Source organism: Protopterus annectens, chromosome 5.part0 (assembly GCF_019279795.1).
Source record: "Protopterus annectens isolate FY-2018-M chromosome 5.part0, PAN1.0, whole genome shotgun sequence".
Taxonomy (NCBI): domain Eukaryota; kingdom Metazoa; phylum Chordata; order Ceratodontiformes; family Protopteridae; genus Protopterus; species Protopterus annectens.
Window position 1 is genome coordinate 1,872,678,580 of NC_056735.1, and position 19,861 is coordinate 1,872,698,440.

At 37.7% G+C, this 19,861-nt stretch overlaps 1 protein-coding gene across 1 annotated transcript in view; it reads right to left on the reverse strand.

Annotated features, from left to right (window-relative positions):
* VWA8 (von Willebrand factor A domain containing 8) overlaps positions 1–19,861 on the reverse strand; it is a 3,458,065-nt gene that overhangs the window by 1,519,024 nt on the left and 1,919,180 nt on the right. Inside the window, exon 30 of the mRNA XM_044071701.1 lies at positions 19,717–19,833. Coding sequence (XP_043927636.1) covers positions 19,717–19,833 — 117 coding nt within the window. The remainder of the gene's footprint in view (positions 1–19,716; positions 19,834–19,861) is intronic.

The window sequence follows — 19,861 nt, forward strand, 5'->3', positions numbered from 1 at the left end:
GAAAAAAAAACAGAAATAGAGAAAGCAGTGGTGACTCAACTAGATGCAAGAGAGCTTGAGATGTAAGTTTGATAGATTTAATGCAGAAAATGTTCCCAAAGAATGGAGATAAAGTGAAATGGAATGTGATGGTGACGTGGTTCTTACAGAAGCAGGCAGAAAATACAGTTACTTCTAAATAGGGCGACAAAGGCAGAGCTACTTTTACAAATTCAAAGAGTACATAGGTCTGTTTGGCTGGTGGAACAGCCATTTCTAGGAGCATACTCCTGCAGCAGGGTAGTGTAAGTATTGTTGATTGGGAGACATCAGAACATGTGCTAGAACTGCAAGTTAAGCCAAAAGAAGAAGAAGTATAGAAGAAGAGAGATGTTTGAATCTTCAGAGAAGTGTTGAAGGGCAGCTGATGTAGAAGATAAGGTATGTGTTAAGAATAAAAGTTAACCATTTGAAATGTCAAAACATCCTAGAATAAGTTCCAAAACACAGAGACACAGAGAATGAATAGCCAAAAGAACAGACTTATATATACCAAGTCCGAGATGATCATTTCATGGAATATTCCTTTTTTTTCCAAGGACTAGTGATTTCGGAGTTTATATGACTTTTGGGGGGGTGCAAGAGGGTTGCAAAAAATGTTTAAAGGAGAAGAGCAATGTTCAGGATTTGCAATCTTTTTTCGGTCTGTCGTTCATGGCACTACGAGTGCTGACATCTCAAAAAGGAGCTGAATATAAACAAAAAAATAACGCAGTTATAAACAGGTAAGAGATTAAGGACAATATTATTTTGCTATTGGCATTTAATTTAAAGGACATAAGAGTGCTGATTCATTTAGGTAATGAAAATTATTAGGAAGTGACTTTTGAAACTTTTTCCTTACTGAAGAGCTTTATGAATGAAAAAGAAAAAACTGTTATCACCATGAGAAGGCATGTTATTTCAAAACATAGGCATGCAACTAAAAAGGAAATTACATGTACAATTCAGAGCATCACATATTGAAAAACATGAGGTAAAGACCTTTTTTTCTTTCTGTTTACAGTAAAATACATGATGCATTAACTCACTCAGGAATTATTGATAAACTCACCAAACTAGGCATCAGCCCCTATATCACTAGGTGGGTTGCAAATTGTCTCACAGATAGAACACACAGTGGAAAAGTAGCCAACTCCAAGTCAGACTGCTGACCAGTCACGAGTGGAGTCCTACAGGGATCGGTCCAGGGTCCTCTCCTGTTTGGCATCTACTTCTCAGAAGTTCAGGTCAACATAAAGGGACTCTGGCTGACCAAGTTCGCACACGACTGCAAGCTGGGAGCCATTACTAATTCCCCAAGAGATCCAGACATCATACAGAAAGGCTTCACTGAGACCAATGACTGGTGTCGAAACCATGGCCTTAAGCTCAACACCAAAAAAATGCGTCGTCATCCCCTTTGGTAAAAACTCAGTTCCCACTAACTACCACCTTGATGGGAGCCCACTGAACACTGAAGGCGTTATAAGAGACCTGGGGATGCAGGTTGACAGCAACCTCTCCTTCAACCACCACATTGCCACTATGGTTAGAAAGTCCTTCTATGGGGCACATCTCATTACCAAGGGTTTTGCATTCAGGAAGAAAGAGGTCATCATCTCCCTCTACTCTTCCCTCATTAGACCAGTCATTGAGTATAATGCCCCATTTTGCATGTACCTCACTAGACACCTGCAACAGCTGGAGAAACCATAAAAGTACATTACGAAGAGGATCCTAGGCATTAAACACATGTCCTACATGGACAGACTCAAAGGACTCCAGCTATTCTCTGTCTCATATCGCCTACTTAGAAGTCATCTCTGCTTGACTTACAAAGCCATGTCTGACCTAGCTCTGTTAGAAATGCTACAGCTAAAGAAATCCCAATCCCTCCACACCACATGCTCCAGAGTCCTCAACCTCATTACCACAGTCAACAGAACATGCTGGAGGGACAGCTTCCTCACCCAGAGACTGCCCATGCTCTGGAATAGACTTCCCATACATGTCAAGCAGAGCACCTCACTGTCCCTCTTCAAGAGAAATCTTAATGAGTGAATGGGAAATAGAAAGTCCACCCCAGGGATCACTCTAGTGGCGCGACTTGATAGAGGCACTGGGAACTAACGTTGGGTAGCATGATGCCAGGGCAATTCTGTGGGCTAGGCTTGAAAAGGCTCCAGGGCCATTAGCCTAGTACACACCTATGAGCCTATGTTTAAAAAATGTATGCCCAAAGGAATGTTTGGACGGGAGTAGATGGTATGGATGACAATGAAACTGCATGAGGGAAAATATGTGTCAAATGTAATAATGTTAAATGGGGAAAGGGAGCAGTGTTAGACACTTGGGACAACCTAAAGCTTGTTTTTAGTGTAGAGATACAACACATTTGGATCACAAATTCAGTAAAATAGATGTCAACAAAGTGGGGAGATGGGTTATAAGGAATTATAAGATAATGTGTAGGAATTGTAAGCAGTTTGGGCATTTTGGGTTTGACTGGCCTTTATAACAAAAACAAATGATAAATGAAGAGGAAAATATTTGAGAAGAAGGACAAATAGTTAAAAATAGTACTGAAAATATAAGTGGGGAGAAAATTATATGGGGAGACAATTAAGCAACAAAATTCAGGAAAAAATATGCAAGAAGAAGGTGTGGATATGCTGGTGCAAATCTAGGAAGTATTCTTCTTCTTTTGGCTGTTCCTGTTAGGAGTCACCACATTAGATCATCTATTTCAATTTCTTCCTGTCCTCTGCATCTTGCTCTGTCACACCAGCCACCTGTATGTCCCCTCGCACCACATCCATAAACCTTACCTTAGGCCTTCCTCTTTTCCTCTTACCTGGCAGCTCCATCCTTAGCATCCTTTTCTCAATATACCCAGCATCCCTCTTCATCACATGTCCACACCAATGCAATCTCACCTCTCTGGCTTTGTCTCCAAACCGTCCAGCCTGAGCTGACCCTCTAACATACTGATTCCTAATCCTGTCCATCCTTGTCACACCCATTGCAAATATTTACATCTTTAACTCTGCCACCTCCAGCTCTGACTCCTGCCTTTTTGGCAATGCCAGTGTCTCCAACCCATATAACACAGCTGGTCTCACTACCCTACTGTAGACCTTCCCTTTCACTCTTACTGGTACCTGTCTGTCACAAATCACTCCTGACACTCTTCTACACCCACTCCATCCTGCCTTTACTCTCTTCTTCACCTCTCTTCCACACTCACCATTACTCTGAACTGCTGATCCAAAGTATTTAAACTCATCCACCTTCGCCAATTCTACTCCCTGCATCCTCACCATTCCTCTATCCTCCCTCTCATTCACACACATATTTCTGTCTTAGTCCTGCTTACCTTCATTCCTCTCCTCTCTAGAGCACATCTCCACCTTTCCAGCATCTCCTCAACCTGTTTCTTACTCTCACTACAGATCACGTCATCCACAAACATCAGAGTCCATGGGGACTCCTGGCTGATCTCATCTGTCAACCTGTCCATCACCATTGCAAATAAAAAAGGGCTCAGAGCTGATCCTTGATGTAATCCCACCTCCACCTTAAATGTATCCATCACTCCTACCGCAGATCTCACCACTGTCGCACTACCCTCATACATATCCTGTAATACTCTTACATACTTCTCTGCTACTCCCGATTTCCTCATACAATACCACAACTCCTCTCTAGGCACCCTATCATATACTTTCTCTAAATCCACAAAGACACAATGACCTTTTCTATACTTCTCCATCAACACTCTCAGAGCAAACATTGCATCTGTAGTGCTCTTTCCCAGCATGAAACCATACTGCTGCTCAATATCTCCCCTTTTAACCTAGCTTGCATTACTCTTTCCCATAAATTCATGCTCTGACTGATCAATGTTATCCTTCTGTAGTTACTACAGCTCTGCACATCACCCTTACTCTTAAAAATCTGTACCAAAACGCTTCTCCACTACTCAGGCATCCTCTCACTTTCCAGGATTTCACTAAACAATCTGGTTAAAAACTCCACTGCCATCTCTCCTAAACACCTCCATGCTTCCACAGGTAAGTCATCTGGACCAACCGCCTTTCCATTCTTCATCCTCTTCATAGCTGTCCTTACTTCCTCCTTGCTAATCTGTTGCACTTCCTGATTCATTATCCCCACATCATCCAACCTTCTTTCTCTCTCATTCTCTACATTCATCAGTCCCTCAAAGTATTCCTTCCATCTGCTCAACACACTCTCCTCTCTTGTAAGTATGTCTCTCTCATTATCCTTTATCACCCTTACCTACTGCACATCTTTCCCATCTTAGTCCCTCTGTCTAGCCAATCGGTACAGGTCCTTTTCTCCCTCCTTAGTGTCCAACCTTTCACATAACTCTCCATATGTCTTATCCTTAGCCTTTGCCACCTCTCTCTTTTCATCATATGCCTCATGTCCCTATATTTCTGTCTACTTTCTTCATCTCTCCGACAATCCCACTTCTTCGTCTTCGCCACCCTCTTTCTCTGTACACTCTCCTGTACTTCCTCATTTCACCACCAGATCTCCTTGTCCTCCCTTCCTCTGTTCAGATGCCACACTAAGCACCTTTCTAGCTCTGCAGTAGTTACCCAGCTATTCTTTTCACATTCTGAGCAAGTGTCAGTCTACCAAAGAAATTTGTGTAAATCATTTCGCTGCCCACCAGTGCCTCTCTTAACTCTTCCCTAAACTCCACCTCATATTCACCCTTTTTCAACTTCCACCGTTTAATCCTTGGCACTGCCCTCACACTCTTCCTCCTCTTCTTGATCACCAATGTCATCCTGCAGACCACCATACTATGCTGCCTAATTACACTTTCCCCTGAAACCACTTTACAGTCTCCAATCTCCTTCAAGCTGACCCTCCTATATAGGATATAATTCACCTGTGTGCATCTTCCTCCACTCTTGTATGTCATCCTATGCTTCTCCCTCTTCTTAAAATAAGTATTCACCACAGCCATGTCCATCCTTATCACAAAATCCACTACCATCTGACCACCTGCATTCCTCTCCTTAACACCATACCTACCCAGTACTTCTCATCCCCTCTGTTCCCTTCACCAGCATACCCAATGAAATCCTCTCCAATCACCACTCTCTCACCCTTGGGTACACTCACCACAACTTCATCCAACTCACTCCAACATTTTTCTTTCTCATCCATCGCACAACTTGCGGAGTATATTCACTAACAACATTCATTATCACACCATCACTCTGTCTGAAATTCTTTTCACCTCCAAAACGCTCTTGGCATACTGTTCCTTCAGGATAACCCCTACCCCATTTCTCTTCCCATCCACACCTTGATAGAGCAATTTGAACTTGCCTCCGATACACCTGGCCTTACTTCCCTTCCATCTGGTCTCTTGCACGCACAACATATCAACCTTCCTTCTCTCCATCATATCAGCTTGCTCTCTCCCTATACCAGTCATACTGCCAACATTCAAAGCTCTTACCCTCACTACCACACTGCTAACCTTCTTCCTCTCTTCCTGCCTTTGGGCATGCCTTCCCCCTCTTCTTATCCTTCTCCTTCAGCCAACAGTAGCTCAGTTTTCACCAATACCCTGTTGGCTAACAGTACTGGTGGTGGTCGTTGTATTTGGAAGTACAAGTGGAAAATAAATATGCAGCAGTGGAAAGTGAAGAAGGTAAGGAGCCTGAGTTGGAGACAGGGAAGAACAGGAAGATGAAAAATGCACTGGAGGAAGGGTTAGAAGGAGAAAGAGAAAATAAAAAATTGGAGGAAAGAGAAATGCAAAAAAAGGAAAGTGATACTAGATAAGAGTTAGCATGAAATGTTAATTTACAAGGACAAAGATCAGGGTTTTGCTGAGAAAAGGAAGATGTTTAAAGAAATAAAAGTGCATAACAGAATATGTCATCACTTATGGTAGGAGACTGTAACTATAAGTTAAGAAAATAAAAAGGAAAAATAACGCAATATGTGAAGATAATGAAAGAAGTGATAAAGCAAGCATGGCTGAATTAAGAAAATAGGAACTGGACATATAGAAGGATTTTTTTTAAAACTGTAATAGATCATGTCATGCATTGTATTCAAAGGACACGATGAACGCTATAGGTGGAGTAGAAGTGGCAGAATTTATGGATCAAAGAACAATAAGGGTTAGAATAGGAGATGATGAACAAATATTAAAGAAAGGAAAGGGAATAAAACAATTAACTGATAAGGAAAAGAAGGAAGAATGTAGACGGTTATGGCGAGAGCATATGACAATGAAAATGTATTATAAGAGCTGGACATACTAGTGGGTAGTGTTTAAAGAAGGGTACAACATAGTGTTCCTGAATGGGTAAAAAGAATGTAAAAAGAAATAAATGGAAGGTGAAAAAGTTATGAAAGAGTGTAATAAAGTGATAGAAGAAGGAAGTGACAGAATAAGAGAAATAGGAATGGAATTGAATGTATGACAGGAATAAAGTGAAACTAAAGTGGATGATGTACAGATGTTTTTGTAATAGAAAGAAAGAAAGAGGTTTCACTTTTTTATGGAAAGAAATTAAGAAAAGAGAAGGCAGGATTGGATGAGAAACAGAAAATGAGTAAAGAGTAGTAAACAGAAAAGGGCAATGTTGTCTAGACTTTTTGTTTGTTTGTTTGTTTGTGTCTTTCGGCTTTTCCCAGTTAGGGGTCACCACAGCGGAACTCCGGTCCGCTAATGATTGGCAGTAGATTTTTACGTGCTGGCTTGCCGGGCGTAACGCACAACCTTCAACTAAGGAACGCCCATTCACACATGTCGCCACACAAAAGAAGCTCTGAGAATCGGACAGGCAACGTCTAACTGTGAGGCGACAACGCTACCGCAGCACCACCACCGCAGTGTCATTGTCTAGACTTTTTGTATTAAAAAAAAAGAAATAACAGGCTTTACCTTTTTTAAGGAAAGAAGTTAAGAAAAGGAAGAAATGATGGATGCAGTATTACATGAGGAGGATAATACAAAAAATAAAGAAGATATTATGAAGTTGGTTGAAAAATTAAAAGAAAATGAATAAAAATGATGGAGTAAAAGGGGAGACGTACAATGTAAAAAAGATATCTGATAAGGTTAAGAAGAAGTCAGAAGAGAAAATTAGAATGGAAGAATATAAAGAAACTGTAGAAGAGGGAAGAAAGGATTCAGCACCAAGGCTGCATGGACTAAGTTATGGGTGTTATAAGGGACTGGGTAAAAGTGAAAAAAGAGCCTATTTGGAAGTATTAAATGAAGGGTTAGAAAAAAGGTACTGCCCAAAGTTGTGAATGTCCCCTTTGTTCTTGTACACTGGCACTAGTATGCTTACTCTACATTCATCTGGGATATGGCTCTCTCTCCATACTACTGTGAGTACTCTAAAGAACCATTTCTCCCACATCTCACCCAACATCTTGATCACATCTGCTGTGACCTCATCTGGGCCTGCTGCTTTCACTTAATTCATTTCCTTAGTGCTGTTCTTACTTCTTCTAGTGCTGTTCTTACTTTTTATTTTATAGTTTGATAAAAAGGTAAGCTGGAATGTTGGCTCTTTTCAGTCACAACCAGGGTTCAAAAGGTACAGTAAAAATAAGCAAACTATATTAAAAGAGACAACAACTTGGAACAACACATTAACAAGTACCATAGCATAGCATTTACATAGGCCCAGAAAAGGATATAAAAAGATTACAGTAGTATACAGATGGTAGTGCATTTGCATATGCCCAGTGTTTTTACTTACACAATATACATACGGAATATACTAGTGAGCACCTGTTGCAATAAGCTGCAATGCGACCAGTGTCACAAAAGCAAGTAAATAAACGTAGGCTCTTTCTACAGATATTGCTCGCTTTTTTTTTTTTTTTTTAATAATCCCTGACTTTCAGGGCTTTTTATTTTCATAGGTATTATTCCATATGGCAAGTCCAATTTCTGAGAATGACTTTTCATCAGCAGTACGTTTAACTCTAGACCTCAGTTGTGTGATTGTGCTTTCTTGGCTGTTTCTAAGGGAGGAGCTTTTTTCCCTGATTTGAAGTATTGTTTTAAAGGGAGGGCAATAACCTTATGCTAAGATTTTAAATATCAAATTACTTAATAGATAAGTGGATCTGTTATTAATAAGAAACCAGAGTACTTTTTCAAATAATATGCAGTGGTGACAGCTCAGATCAGCAAGGAGGGAAAATGTTATGTATTTTCTTTTATTTTATGAGATGAGTGCAGGGCTATCAGAGCTAGGGTGTAGTCTAGAGGATAAAGATGTTATGGCTATGGCCATACATGTTCCAGGAGAGAGAGAAGGTATGAAAGTCTATACCATACTCTTAGCTGAGCTAGCACTTTCCTGGTAAACTTCAATATTTATTCAGACAGTATTAACAATGCGACAAGAGTAACACCAAAATGTTTTTCTTGTGTTACATTTGGTATTGTGCTCCCTTTATAGTCTTTTACGGCTATAGAAGGTAGTGATAAAAAGTTTCCTTGCTCTATATAACGTCATGAAATTTGTCTTACTACTGTTAATTATTAGTTTAGAGTGGAGCCACTTACACAGGTCTTTGAATTTAGATTGTATTGTATCTTACAAGCATTGACGGGTTTTGCTTGCCTGGAGTAGCAGAATATCGTCTACATATACAATTATGTTATGGTTGGCAAGGTCAAGGTGTGATATCATTAATAAATAGTATGAATAAGAAAAGACAGACAACAGAGCCTTGAGAAACTCCAGCGCTGAGTGCATCTCACATGTGATAGTAAGTTATTAGAGAGGACTTGATACATCATATACTGCAGATAGTTTTTGAACCAATGTATGATGTTTTCACCAAAATTTACTTTCTGCAGCATTTATAGTAAAAGGCTTTTGTTGATTGTTTCAAAGGCATGAGTCCGGATGAGTCTTAGTAAGTTATGGCCAAAGGAGTCTATCAAAAAGCTCAGCTGCATCACCCAGTTCTGGCAAGATACTAACAGTTTCCCCCATTAAACACACCTTCTCCATTTATCCCTGGTGAAAATTTGCAATTTCTCGTCTAGTTAACCAGATTGATTTGAAAGACTGCAAGGACTGCTTGACAAGTAACAGCAGCCTAATCCAGAAATAAGGGCTAAATGTAGACAAGTTCAGGATTTGAATCCAGGGCTTCTCATACCACGTGAGAGAGTCATACCCCTAGACCAGCAAGTCTTGCTTGAATTAAAAGACTACCTTTTATATACAGTAGGTAAAGACAAGGAAGAAATTCCTATATCAATTGATACTGACAAAATATTATAGGAAAGTAGTTATGAAGCCAGTCCATAGACATGTGTTAAGAGGTTAGCCAGGAAAGACCTTATTAATAGCCAAATTTTACCAGACAGCTATAACGAATGTCAGAAAACTGAGCTCCAGCCTTGATTTAAAAGTCCATTTATACTAATGTCCATTAGTCAGATGCCATCTGACTGCATGGCTGTGGACATAGTGGGGCTACCAGTAAACTGTACAAATGGGTAACAGTACACCTGTAATAATGGACTATTTTGTAAGACTTCCAGAAGTAGTACCATTATGCAAAGCCAATGCTTAGGCTATTGCCATAGAACTGGTACTGGTATTGTCCAAAGTGGGTATCCCTAAAGAGATACATACTGATTAAGGCACTCCATTTATGTCAATGGCACTGTATCCATTATACCAGTGCTTTAAAATCAAACAGTTGAAGACATCAGTCTACTACCCACAGACTGGTGGATCAGTACAGAGCTGTAATAAAACACTGAAATCCATGCAAAAGAAAAGTTACCGTCACAACTGGCAAACACTGGGATCAGTTTTACCCTACTAACTGTTTGTGATAACAGAGTTGCCATATGCTTTAAATAGGTTAGCCCCATTTAAACATCTGTATGGCAAGTATCCCAGAGTGTACTGCTAGATACAGCATTCTTAGTTTGCAGCACAGACTAAAGTGAGTTATATTAACAGTAAAACAGCACACGCAGAAAGCCTAGGAGTTGTAACAATGCGGTTTTAAGAATAAAACCCAACTTAGATAACTTAACCCAGAAGGTCAGGTATATCAGTATTACTGGCCTCCATGGAGAACAATTTTTTGTGGATAAATGGCAAGTACCATTTGAGGTGTTTAAAATAATAAATGCAATGGGGTCTATATTATCTAATCAAAGAGGCATTACAGCAAATGCCTCTTCATTGACCCCTAAAGTGCAAACTGCCAATTATGTGAACTTCCGAATCAGCGATTTTTTTTCCTAGGGAAAAAAATCGCTGATCTGGCCAGAAACAAAACATCACTAAGAATACCTCAAAGTGGGTGGCTTTGCCCCCACACCTCACTCACTAAATATACCAACTCTGAGAACAAACTACAGTGAGGAAAGAGGCAAATTCACGCTGATGGCCAAGTGATTTTTGTCTTGATTTGGCCGTTTGCGTAACTGCTGCATCACTCTTTAAAGGTCGATGAAGAGGCATTTGCTGTAATGCCTCCTCGATGAGATAATATAGACCCAATGCAATGAACTATAAGGTTAAGCAGCCAGGAAAGAGGATAGAGCAGAGTTATCATGTTAATGTGTTGAAACCATGGAAGAAAATAGAAAGATCTGAAGTTAACATAGAGGAGATCAGAGAATCTCTACCTGATGTCCAGTTAGAAGAATCCTTGCCAAAAGTACAAAAGCAGTAAATAAGAGAATGTTTATTAAGAAATAAAGGACAGTTCTCTGATATGCCTAGGAGAACTACGCTGATCATTTAATCACATTCTGAGCAAGTTTCAGTCTACTAAAGAAATTTGTGTAAATCATTTACCATCAAGTGGAGTTTTCTTTTTTCTCCACTGTTGTGTGACCTAGGAGTAGGTATATTTAAGTTTGAACAGAATGGAGGTGACCCCCACAAGGGTGATGTGCAGGGGAAATTGCTACCTTACAAAAATAACTGTCCTCTGAGGTTCGCTGAAATTTGTTTCACCCTTTTTTGATCAATCGTCACTCACTCAAATAGCTGTCAACTGATTGACATGAATTCACTGATAGAACATAACACAGAATCAACACCTAGAATGATGGCTAAACAAAGACTTTAGAGAATACGAGAGTCACAGAAGCAGTCAGTAAGCAAAGAAGATCAAAAGATGCTCAAGGTAGGAGTGATAGAACAGTCACAGACTGAATAGAGCAGAGGAATAGTGTCAGTTCTTATCCCTGATGGAAGTATCAAATTCTCTAATGGCTTTAAGAAAATGAACATCACTTCAAAGTTTCATAGCTATTCTACGCTCAGAAATTAATAGAAAACCTAGAAAAGGACAGATGCTTGACAGCAACAGACTTGTCAAAAGGGCATTGGCAGATTCCACTTTTTCCCTCTGCTACAGAAAAAAAAAGCAGGCTTTGTAACTCCTGAATGTACATTCCAGTATGCAGTGTTACTATATTATTTATGTAGAACCGCAGATGCCTTTCAGGGACACATGTATAAAACATTAACGCCTCACTCTTGGTATGGTATGCATTTGGAAAACTGGATGACAGGGTTATCTATTCAAAGGACTGGAAGCCTCACTTACCCAAAGTACAAGGTGCATTGGAATCTACACAACAGGCAGGCATTACTGTAAATGCTAAGAAAAGTAAGCTGAACATGGTGGAAGCAAAGTTTTTTGTGTAACTTAAGGGAAAACAGCAGAAAAGACTTCAATAAATAAATAAACATTATTAACAAAATACTGGCCCATACCCTCCACTAAAAGACAGATGAAGGCTTTTCATGGACTACATGGGTACTACAGAAAATGTTCAGCTAATTTTGCAATTACTGCCTGGACTTTGATAGACTTGACAAAAGGAAAAAGCTCCTGTCAATGTGTAACAGCACTTCAAGGCAAATTGAGCATTCAATGACCTAAAATGAATGTTAGCACTTTTATAAACATCTTCCTCCAGTGTTTCCAGAGTTACAAAATATACTTTCATCTTCCCTACTCTTGGTCCAATATTAACTAGGAACTACCACGTTGACATATGCCTGTAAGGGTTGACCAGTTGTTCAGGATTTGGGAACTTATGTGGAGAGTGCCCTAACGTTTGACCAACATTTGTCAATTGCTGTAAAAAAGTCCTTCTACACTGCACATCTTATAAACAAAGATAGATAAAAACACCAGATAGAAGACCACCACGATGCTGTAAAATCTTCCTTTATTAGAACAGAACAAGATGGATAAGCGCTTTCGCATACCAGACCCAGTACGCTTCTTCAGATCAATTTTTACATTGAAAAAGCACTTCTTTTATACAAAAGACATCAAGCTTAACAAGTGTCAATTAACTAAATAAATCAATAATTCAATTAAAATGGCTAAAGACAGCTAAAAGGTGTATAGCTCCATGAGCATAAACTGCGTGTTCAGCAAGGAATTATTTACTTGATCCTGTTATAATATATAAATCGAATTAAATCAGAATCAATGTGTAAAAATATGTATAAAGGACTTGCAAAAGTATATAAATAAATAAACCTATGCAGTTTATTTAAAATTGCAGAAAGCATAAATATATGGTATATAATAAAAAATGTTAAAAGAATATATATAATATAAATATTCATTTAAACCAATAAATCAAAATGTATGCTTTTAGCTACCAAAAACAATATATAAATCCAAAAAAATACCATAAGAATCTTTTTGAAGCAAGTCTCAAAAAGTGAAGCAAAATATATATGTGTCTATATCTGAATCAAATATAAGAACAATAAATTCATTATTATAATAGTTTATAGTATACTGAATATATATAGGCTTCTATATTAGATGACACTAAGGAATGAGACCATTTTCATATATAATAAAAAATGTGAATCCACATGTATAAAAAACAATAAGAAATATAAGTAATGAAAAAATAAAGGTTAAAATATTAGCTCTATCACTAATATAAAATAAACTTGATAAGCTAATAAAATGTTGAAGTAACAATAGCTAATATATCAGTTGATAGATTAAACATTTAAATGATATACATTTCAGAAGAACCATTCTGTAAAGTATTAACTCACTATCAAAACATTATGTACAATGTCAAAAAATGAGGTCATGAAATATATCATGTCATAAAATATACAATATAAAAATATAATGTATATAAAATATTAAATAAGAAATATGAGTTAAAAATTCTTATCTAAAGCATATGTATATATCACATTGTGCAATACCTACAGATTATAAATCAGGGGACACTATAAAATCCCATATATTAAAAATATATATTAGGTATTTATTTCAAACTACGTTTCTTAAGTGTAGATCTTATACTAATGTATTGATTGATGCCAGGTGGGTGTTGTGCTTTAAAGCGTAGTATCCAAGATAGTTCTACATTTTCCAATTCATTGAATATATCACCTTTACGTATATTGGATTTGGTGACCTGTAGTATCCTAAACCTAAAAGTGTGTCCAACATTGTCCTTTATATGTTTAAATAATGCATTCTTCACATCATTCTTTTTTATGTCGTGTAAATGATTATAAATTCTCTTTTAGCATTCTTGTTGTCATGCCTATATAAAACACATTGCAATGACAACAGTCTGCGAGATATATCAAGTTAGAGCTATTACAGGTACCTTTAAATCTAGGTCTAAAATAGAGGTTCATAAAAGGATGTTTGAACTCTTGTTCCTTAGAGATATATGGACACATATTGCAAGCATTGCATGGATAAGTTCTTGTTATATGAACTAGAGACCTAGGGATAACTGGTGAATCAACTTCCCTAAACTTCTCAATGCATAATAGCCTTTTCAAATTCTTGCTATTTTTATACACAAACACAGGTCTTTCTCCTATACATTTTTTAATGTCTGTGTCAGTTTGTAAAATATGCCAATTCTTTTTAATAATATTAATAATGTATTTATTATTGCTAGTATACCTAGTCTGAAAAGTTATTTCATATTTATTAAGTTTTCCATTATAATGTGACATATGTCGTCGCATAGTGCCTTCATATGGTGTCTCAGTTATCTTTACGGACTGTTTAACAGAATCAATTAATGATTGATCATAACCTCTGTTTATAAATAAATGTTCTAAGTCCATTAGTTGTGTAGACAAATCTTCGGGGTCTCTACATATTTTCTGCACCCTCATAAACTAACTTTTTATATAATATTTCTGAAGACATGTCTCGGGTGCATGCTGTTAAACTCTAAAAGCGTGTTTTTCCAACACGGTTTCCTGTATACAGAAGTATGTAGGAGACCCAATGCATCTTTTGTAATCGTAACGTCTAGAAAGTCTATCTTAGTGTCAGAATACTCCATCGTAAATCTAAAAAAGGAGGTAGTAGATTCTAAATATATAACAAAGAGTTTGAATTCTTCTATGGACCCCTTCCAGAAGATAAGGACATCGTCTACAAAATGCTTATAGAGTAACATTTTTTTAAAAAGGGGGTTGTTAAAAAGGTATGTGTTTTCCCAATAGTGAACAACAAGGTTCGCATAAGTGTTTATAAGGAGTGCCCATGGCCACTCCCCACTGTTGTAAAAAAAGTTCCTTACCATAAAGAAAGACATTATTATTAAGTACAAGCTGTAAAACAGCATTAAGAAGAATTTGGTCATCATTATTAAAGGATCCACTATCATTAATAAGATGTCTAATTGCTTCACATCCATAGTTGTTCGGGATAGAAGTAAAAAGACTTTTCATGTCCATGGTAATTAATAAACAATCTCCAGGGAGACCTCCATCAAAGTGTGTTAGAATTTCTAATAACTGATATGAGTCCTTAAGAATGGATGGAATGTTATTAACTATAGGTCTAAGTTTCTTTTCAATAAACACGGACATAGTTTCAGTGATCCAACCATTACTTATAACAATGGGGCGTAAAGGAGGTGGTATCATATTCTTATGGACCTTGGGTAACCCTTTTATGTAAGGTTGCTCAACTAAAAAGTAAGAGTATAAATCATGATTAATTTGGCGACACATCAGAAAATCATAAAGCTCTTGATGAACTTCATATATAATTCTATTTAAGTCAGAATGTTCAATTTTAGTGTATGTGGCTTCATCTTTTAGCATATTCATCATACTAGTATGATACATATCATAATCCAGCAAGACAATCCCTCCCCCTTTATCAGCTGGTTTCACAATCACATTCATATCTCTTTGTAAAGAATAAATGGTGTCTCATTCTGCATGTGAAACATTGTAATACAAGTCTTTCTTTGCAAAATCATTAGAAGAGCTATAAACATCATTCTCGCACGCTTTTAGAAAACAGTCAATAGCAGGAGGTAGCGTAGGCGTAAATGTACTTTTTCTTTTGAACTGAGTATCATTAGCGTTCAATTTCTCAGGATGTTTAGCTTTATTAAAGCTGGTTTTCAGAGCAATAGAACGTGAAAACAGTCTTAAATCCACTAAAAGTTTGCTAACATTACTGACCTGAGCCGGTAAGTAAGTCAATCCCTTATTAAGCAGAGCTGTATCAGATGCCGTAAGGGCACGTCTAGATAAATTAAAGACCAGATCATTTAATCTCTCTGTCGAATCCTTGCCAAAAGTACAAAACAGGAAATAAGAGAATGTTTATTAAGAAATAAAGGACAGTTCTCTGATATGCCTAGGAGAACTACGCTGATCATTTAATCACATTCTGAGCAAGTTTCAGTCTACTAAAGAAATTTGTGTAAATCATTTACCATCAAGTGGAGTTTTCTTTTTTCTCCACTGTTGTGTGACCTAGGAGTAGGTATATTTAAGTTTGAACAGAATGGAGGTGACCCCCACAAGGGTGATGTGCAGGGGAAATTGCTACCTTACAAAAATAACTGTCCTCTGAGGTTCGCTGAAATTTGTTTCACCCTTTTTTGATCAATCGTCACTCACTCAAATAGCTGTCAACTGATTGACATGAATTCACTGATAGAACATAACACAAAATCAACAACTAGAATGATGGCTAAACAAAGACTTTAGAGAATACGAGAGTCACAGAAGCAGTCAGTAAGCAAAGAAGATCAAAAGATGCTCAAGGTAGGAGTGACAGAACAGTCACAGACTGAATAGAGCAGAGGAATAGTGTCAGTTCTTATCCCTGATGGAAGTATCACATTCTCTAATGGCTTTAAGAAAATGAACATCACTTCAAAGTTTCATAGCTATTCTATGCTCAGAAATTAATAGAAAACCTAGAAAAGGACAGATGCTTGACAGCAACAGACTTGTCAAAAGGGCATTGGCAGATTCCACTTTTTCCCTCTGCTACAGAAAAAAAAGCAGGCTTTGTAACTCCTGAATGTACATTCCAGTATGCAGTGTTACTATATTATTTATGTAGAACCGCAGATGCCTTTCAGGGACACATGTATAAAACATTAACGCCTCACTCTTGGTATGGTATGCATTTGGAAAACTGGATGACAGGGTTATCTATTCAAAGGACTGGAAGCCTCACTTACCCAAAGTACAAGGTGCATTAGAATCTACACAACAGGCAGGCATTACTGTAAATGCTAAGAAAAGTAAGCTGAACATGGTGGAAGCAAAGTTTTTTGTGTAACTTAAGGGAAAACAGCAGAAAAGACTTCAATAAATAAATAAATAAACATTATTAACAAAATACTGGCCCATATCCTCCACTAAAAGATAGATGAAGGCTTTTCATGGACTACATGGGTACTACAGAAAATGTTCAGCTAATTTTGCAATTACTGCCTGGACTTTGATAGACTTGACAAAAGAAAAAAGCTCCTGTCAATGTGTAACAGCACTTCAAGGCAAATTGAGCATTCAATGACCTAAAATGAATGTTAGCACTTTTATAAACATCTTCCTCCAGTGTTTCCAGAGTTACAAAATATACTTTCATCTTCCCTACTCTTGGTCCAATATTAACTAGGAACTACCACATTGACATATGCCTCTAAGGGTTGACCAGTTGTTCAGGATTTGGGAACTTATGTGGAGAGTGCCCTAACGTTTGACCAACATTTGTCAATTGCTGTAAGAAAGTCCTTCTACACTGCACATCTTATAAACAAAGGGATTCTGTCTAGATCTAGGGATATCATTGCCCCCCCTTTACTCAGCCCTCATTAGGCCAGTCATTGAATATAATGCTCCTTTTGCATGTTTCTTTCCAGACACACGCAACAACTGGAATGCCCACAAAGATACCTTATTAAGAGGATACAAGGCCTAAACAACATGTCCTACACGGATGACTCAAATCCCTGTCTTTATAACTGATACCCTACAGACTGCTAAGAGGTGACCTATGACTAGCATACAAGGCATCCTCTGACCCATTACTGAGGGATTTACAGTGCATCAGCAAGACAAATAGCATCAGAAATACTTGGTCTAGGGATCTAAACCTCTTCTGCAACATCAACAGATGTGTACACTTACCATAAATGTAGATGTTCGAGTGTATTCACTGTTGCAGTCATTACATTTGGGTAATCTGCTGGAAGGTTGCCCTCAGCTGGCCTGAATTCCAAAGTCTTGGGTCCTGCGTCGGTTGCTTACACTGCAACAGTGAAACACGAAGAACATCACCTGACTATAGTTCGGAGAATGACTATGAAAGATACTGGTCAGATAATATGTTACTGTCTCTCACTTCATACTATCTAGTGGAAACAACCCACTCCATAGGCAGTCTGATGACTCTGTATGATGATTGTTTAGTTCTTTGTATAATGGCTGAAAAACTGACACCTGTGACAAAAAATAATAATAACAATGATATGTACATATACTTCTAGATTTTATAAGAAAGCAGAATGCATATATACTGCCAGATAAATCACAATCTCCATTTATAATTTGTACATAGCAGGACACTATCATGTATAAAATGTTTTAAACTCCATGAAGATGCAAAAGCCTTTGCAAAGCATTAACTGAATTTATTTTAAATCACAGTTAACTAATACTACTCTTAACAAGGAAAGGTTTAGGTTTATTTCCTCATACAGAAGGTCAGAAACCCCCTTACGGCAAATAAAACTTATTTATTAAATAATTTGTGAAACTGTAGGAAAACACAATATATTGAAATATGAAACATGAACTTTATTAATCTCTTCTATCATTCTGATAGACTCGTAATAGCGAAAGAAGAAAAAAAAGAATGAAAAGACAGGAGAATAGCTAATGTTAAATATTTTGTTTTGAATTACTTTATAGTAAATAAAATCCACATTAGAGCAAAGCTGCAACTGTATTGCCTCTTCAAGGAGGAGCTGTATAAAGAATATATGATTCTCAGTCTTAGGGGAATGGGATATGCATAATGCACTACACAAATAACCACTTTGGTCTTTTGGACTTTGTCTCATTACTGCTCAGGGGGAAATATAGAGTCATCAGAGTGCCTATGGAGTGGGTTGTTTCCACTAGATAGTTTGAAGTGAGAGACAATGACATTATCTGACCAGTATTTTTGTAGTTGGTGCTTCTTTACTCAAACTCTCCTAATCCTCTGCCTTAACAAAGGGCAGTGTTGCATTACAGGCTTGCATGTTTTAGTATATTTCCTGGTCCGTTAAACAGACCACTAAAACAGCATTAATCAATTGCATTTCCTATTTATCTAGCAAATGACACTTAGCAGCAGTCCTTAAGAGCATTCCATATCACTCCTAACCCTGGGCATCATTCCTGCAAATCATTAATGACTGGCCAGGAAGTGATCCTGAATCTATCATGAGTGTTGCAATCTGGGGAAAATGAAGAAGAACTACAACAATCTTAGTTGTTGTATCTTTTGCCTTTTCCCGGTTAGGGGTTGCCACAGCGGAACTCCGGTCCACTAATGATTGGCAGTAGATTTTTACGTGCCGAGCTGCCGGCCCTGATGCACAACCTTCAACAAAGGTACACCCATTCACGCATGTCTCTACACAGAAGACGCTCTAGCTGAAAATCGAACAGGACAACGTCTTACTGTGAGGCGACAATGCTACCGCAGCACCACCACCACAGTCTGTAAAAACTTAAAATATGTAAAATTAGGACACTACATTTGTGTTTCTGTAAAGCCAAATCAATGGAAAGGAATGATATCACATATATCTGTAGTATGGTGATCATGGCAGAAACTCTCACAGAAGGAAACAGAAGTGAACAACAACAAACACATCTGTAGCAGAGTTATTTTGAAATCAATCACGATAAAAAGGAACTATGGTGGAAACTCTCCCAGATATAATTAGCAAAAGGTTAAAAGTATTAGCAGCACTTAACATAAAACAAAATACTATACTTTTCAGGAAACAGAATAATATTCCTTGTCAAGTGAAACACAAAGAGGAAACCTGGCACCAGAGCATTTAGTTACATAACCTTCTGTTGTACTTTGTAAGGGGAGAAACCCATCTCCTTAACTTCTTCTGTACTGGGGTAGTACCCACAGAAGACTGGAGGTTAGGGGATTGCTGGACCCCTTACAATGTATAACAAAAAGTAACATTACTATACACTAAGTGATGGCATGCTGTCTTCATGTCTGAGTAGTATTCCTAAAACATTTAATACAAAATAACATACATTTACATGAAAACCTGTATCTTCCCCAGTGACTTGCTACTCTGATGGTTCTTACCTGGCTTTCTTTGTTTCCCCACCAAGAAGACTTTTTAGGGGCTTCTTGACTTTCTTGAGACAACAAGATTCGATGAACAGCACCCGAGTTCAGATTCAGTAATAGCACCACATTACTCTGAAAATATGAAATGAAAGGATAAAAA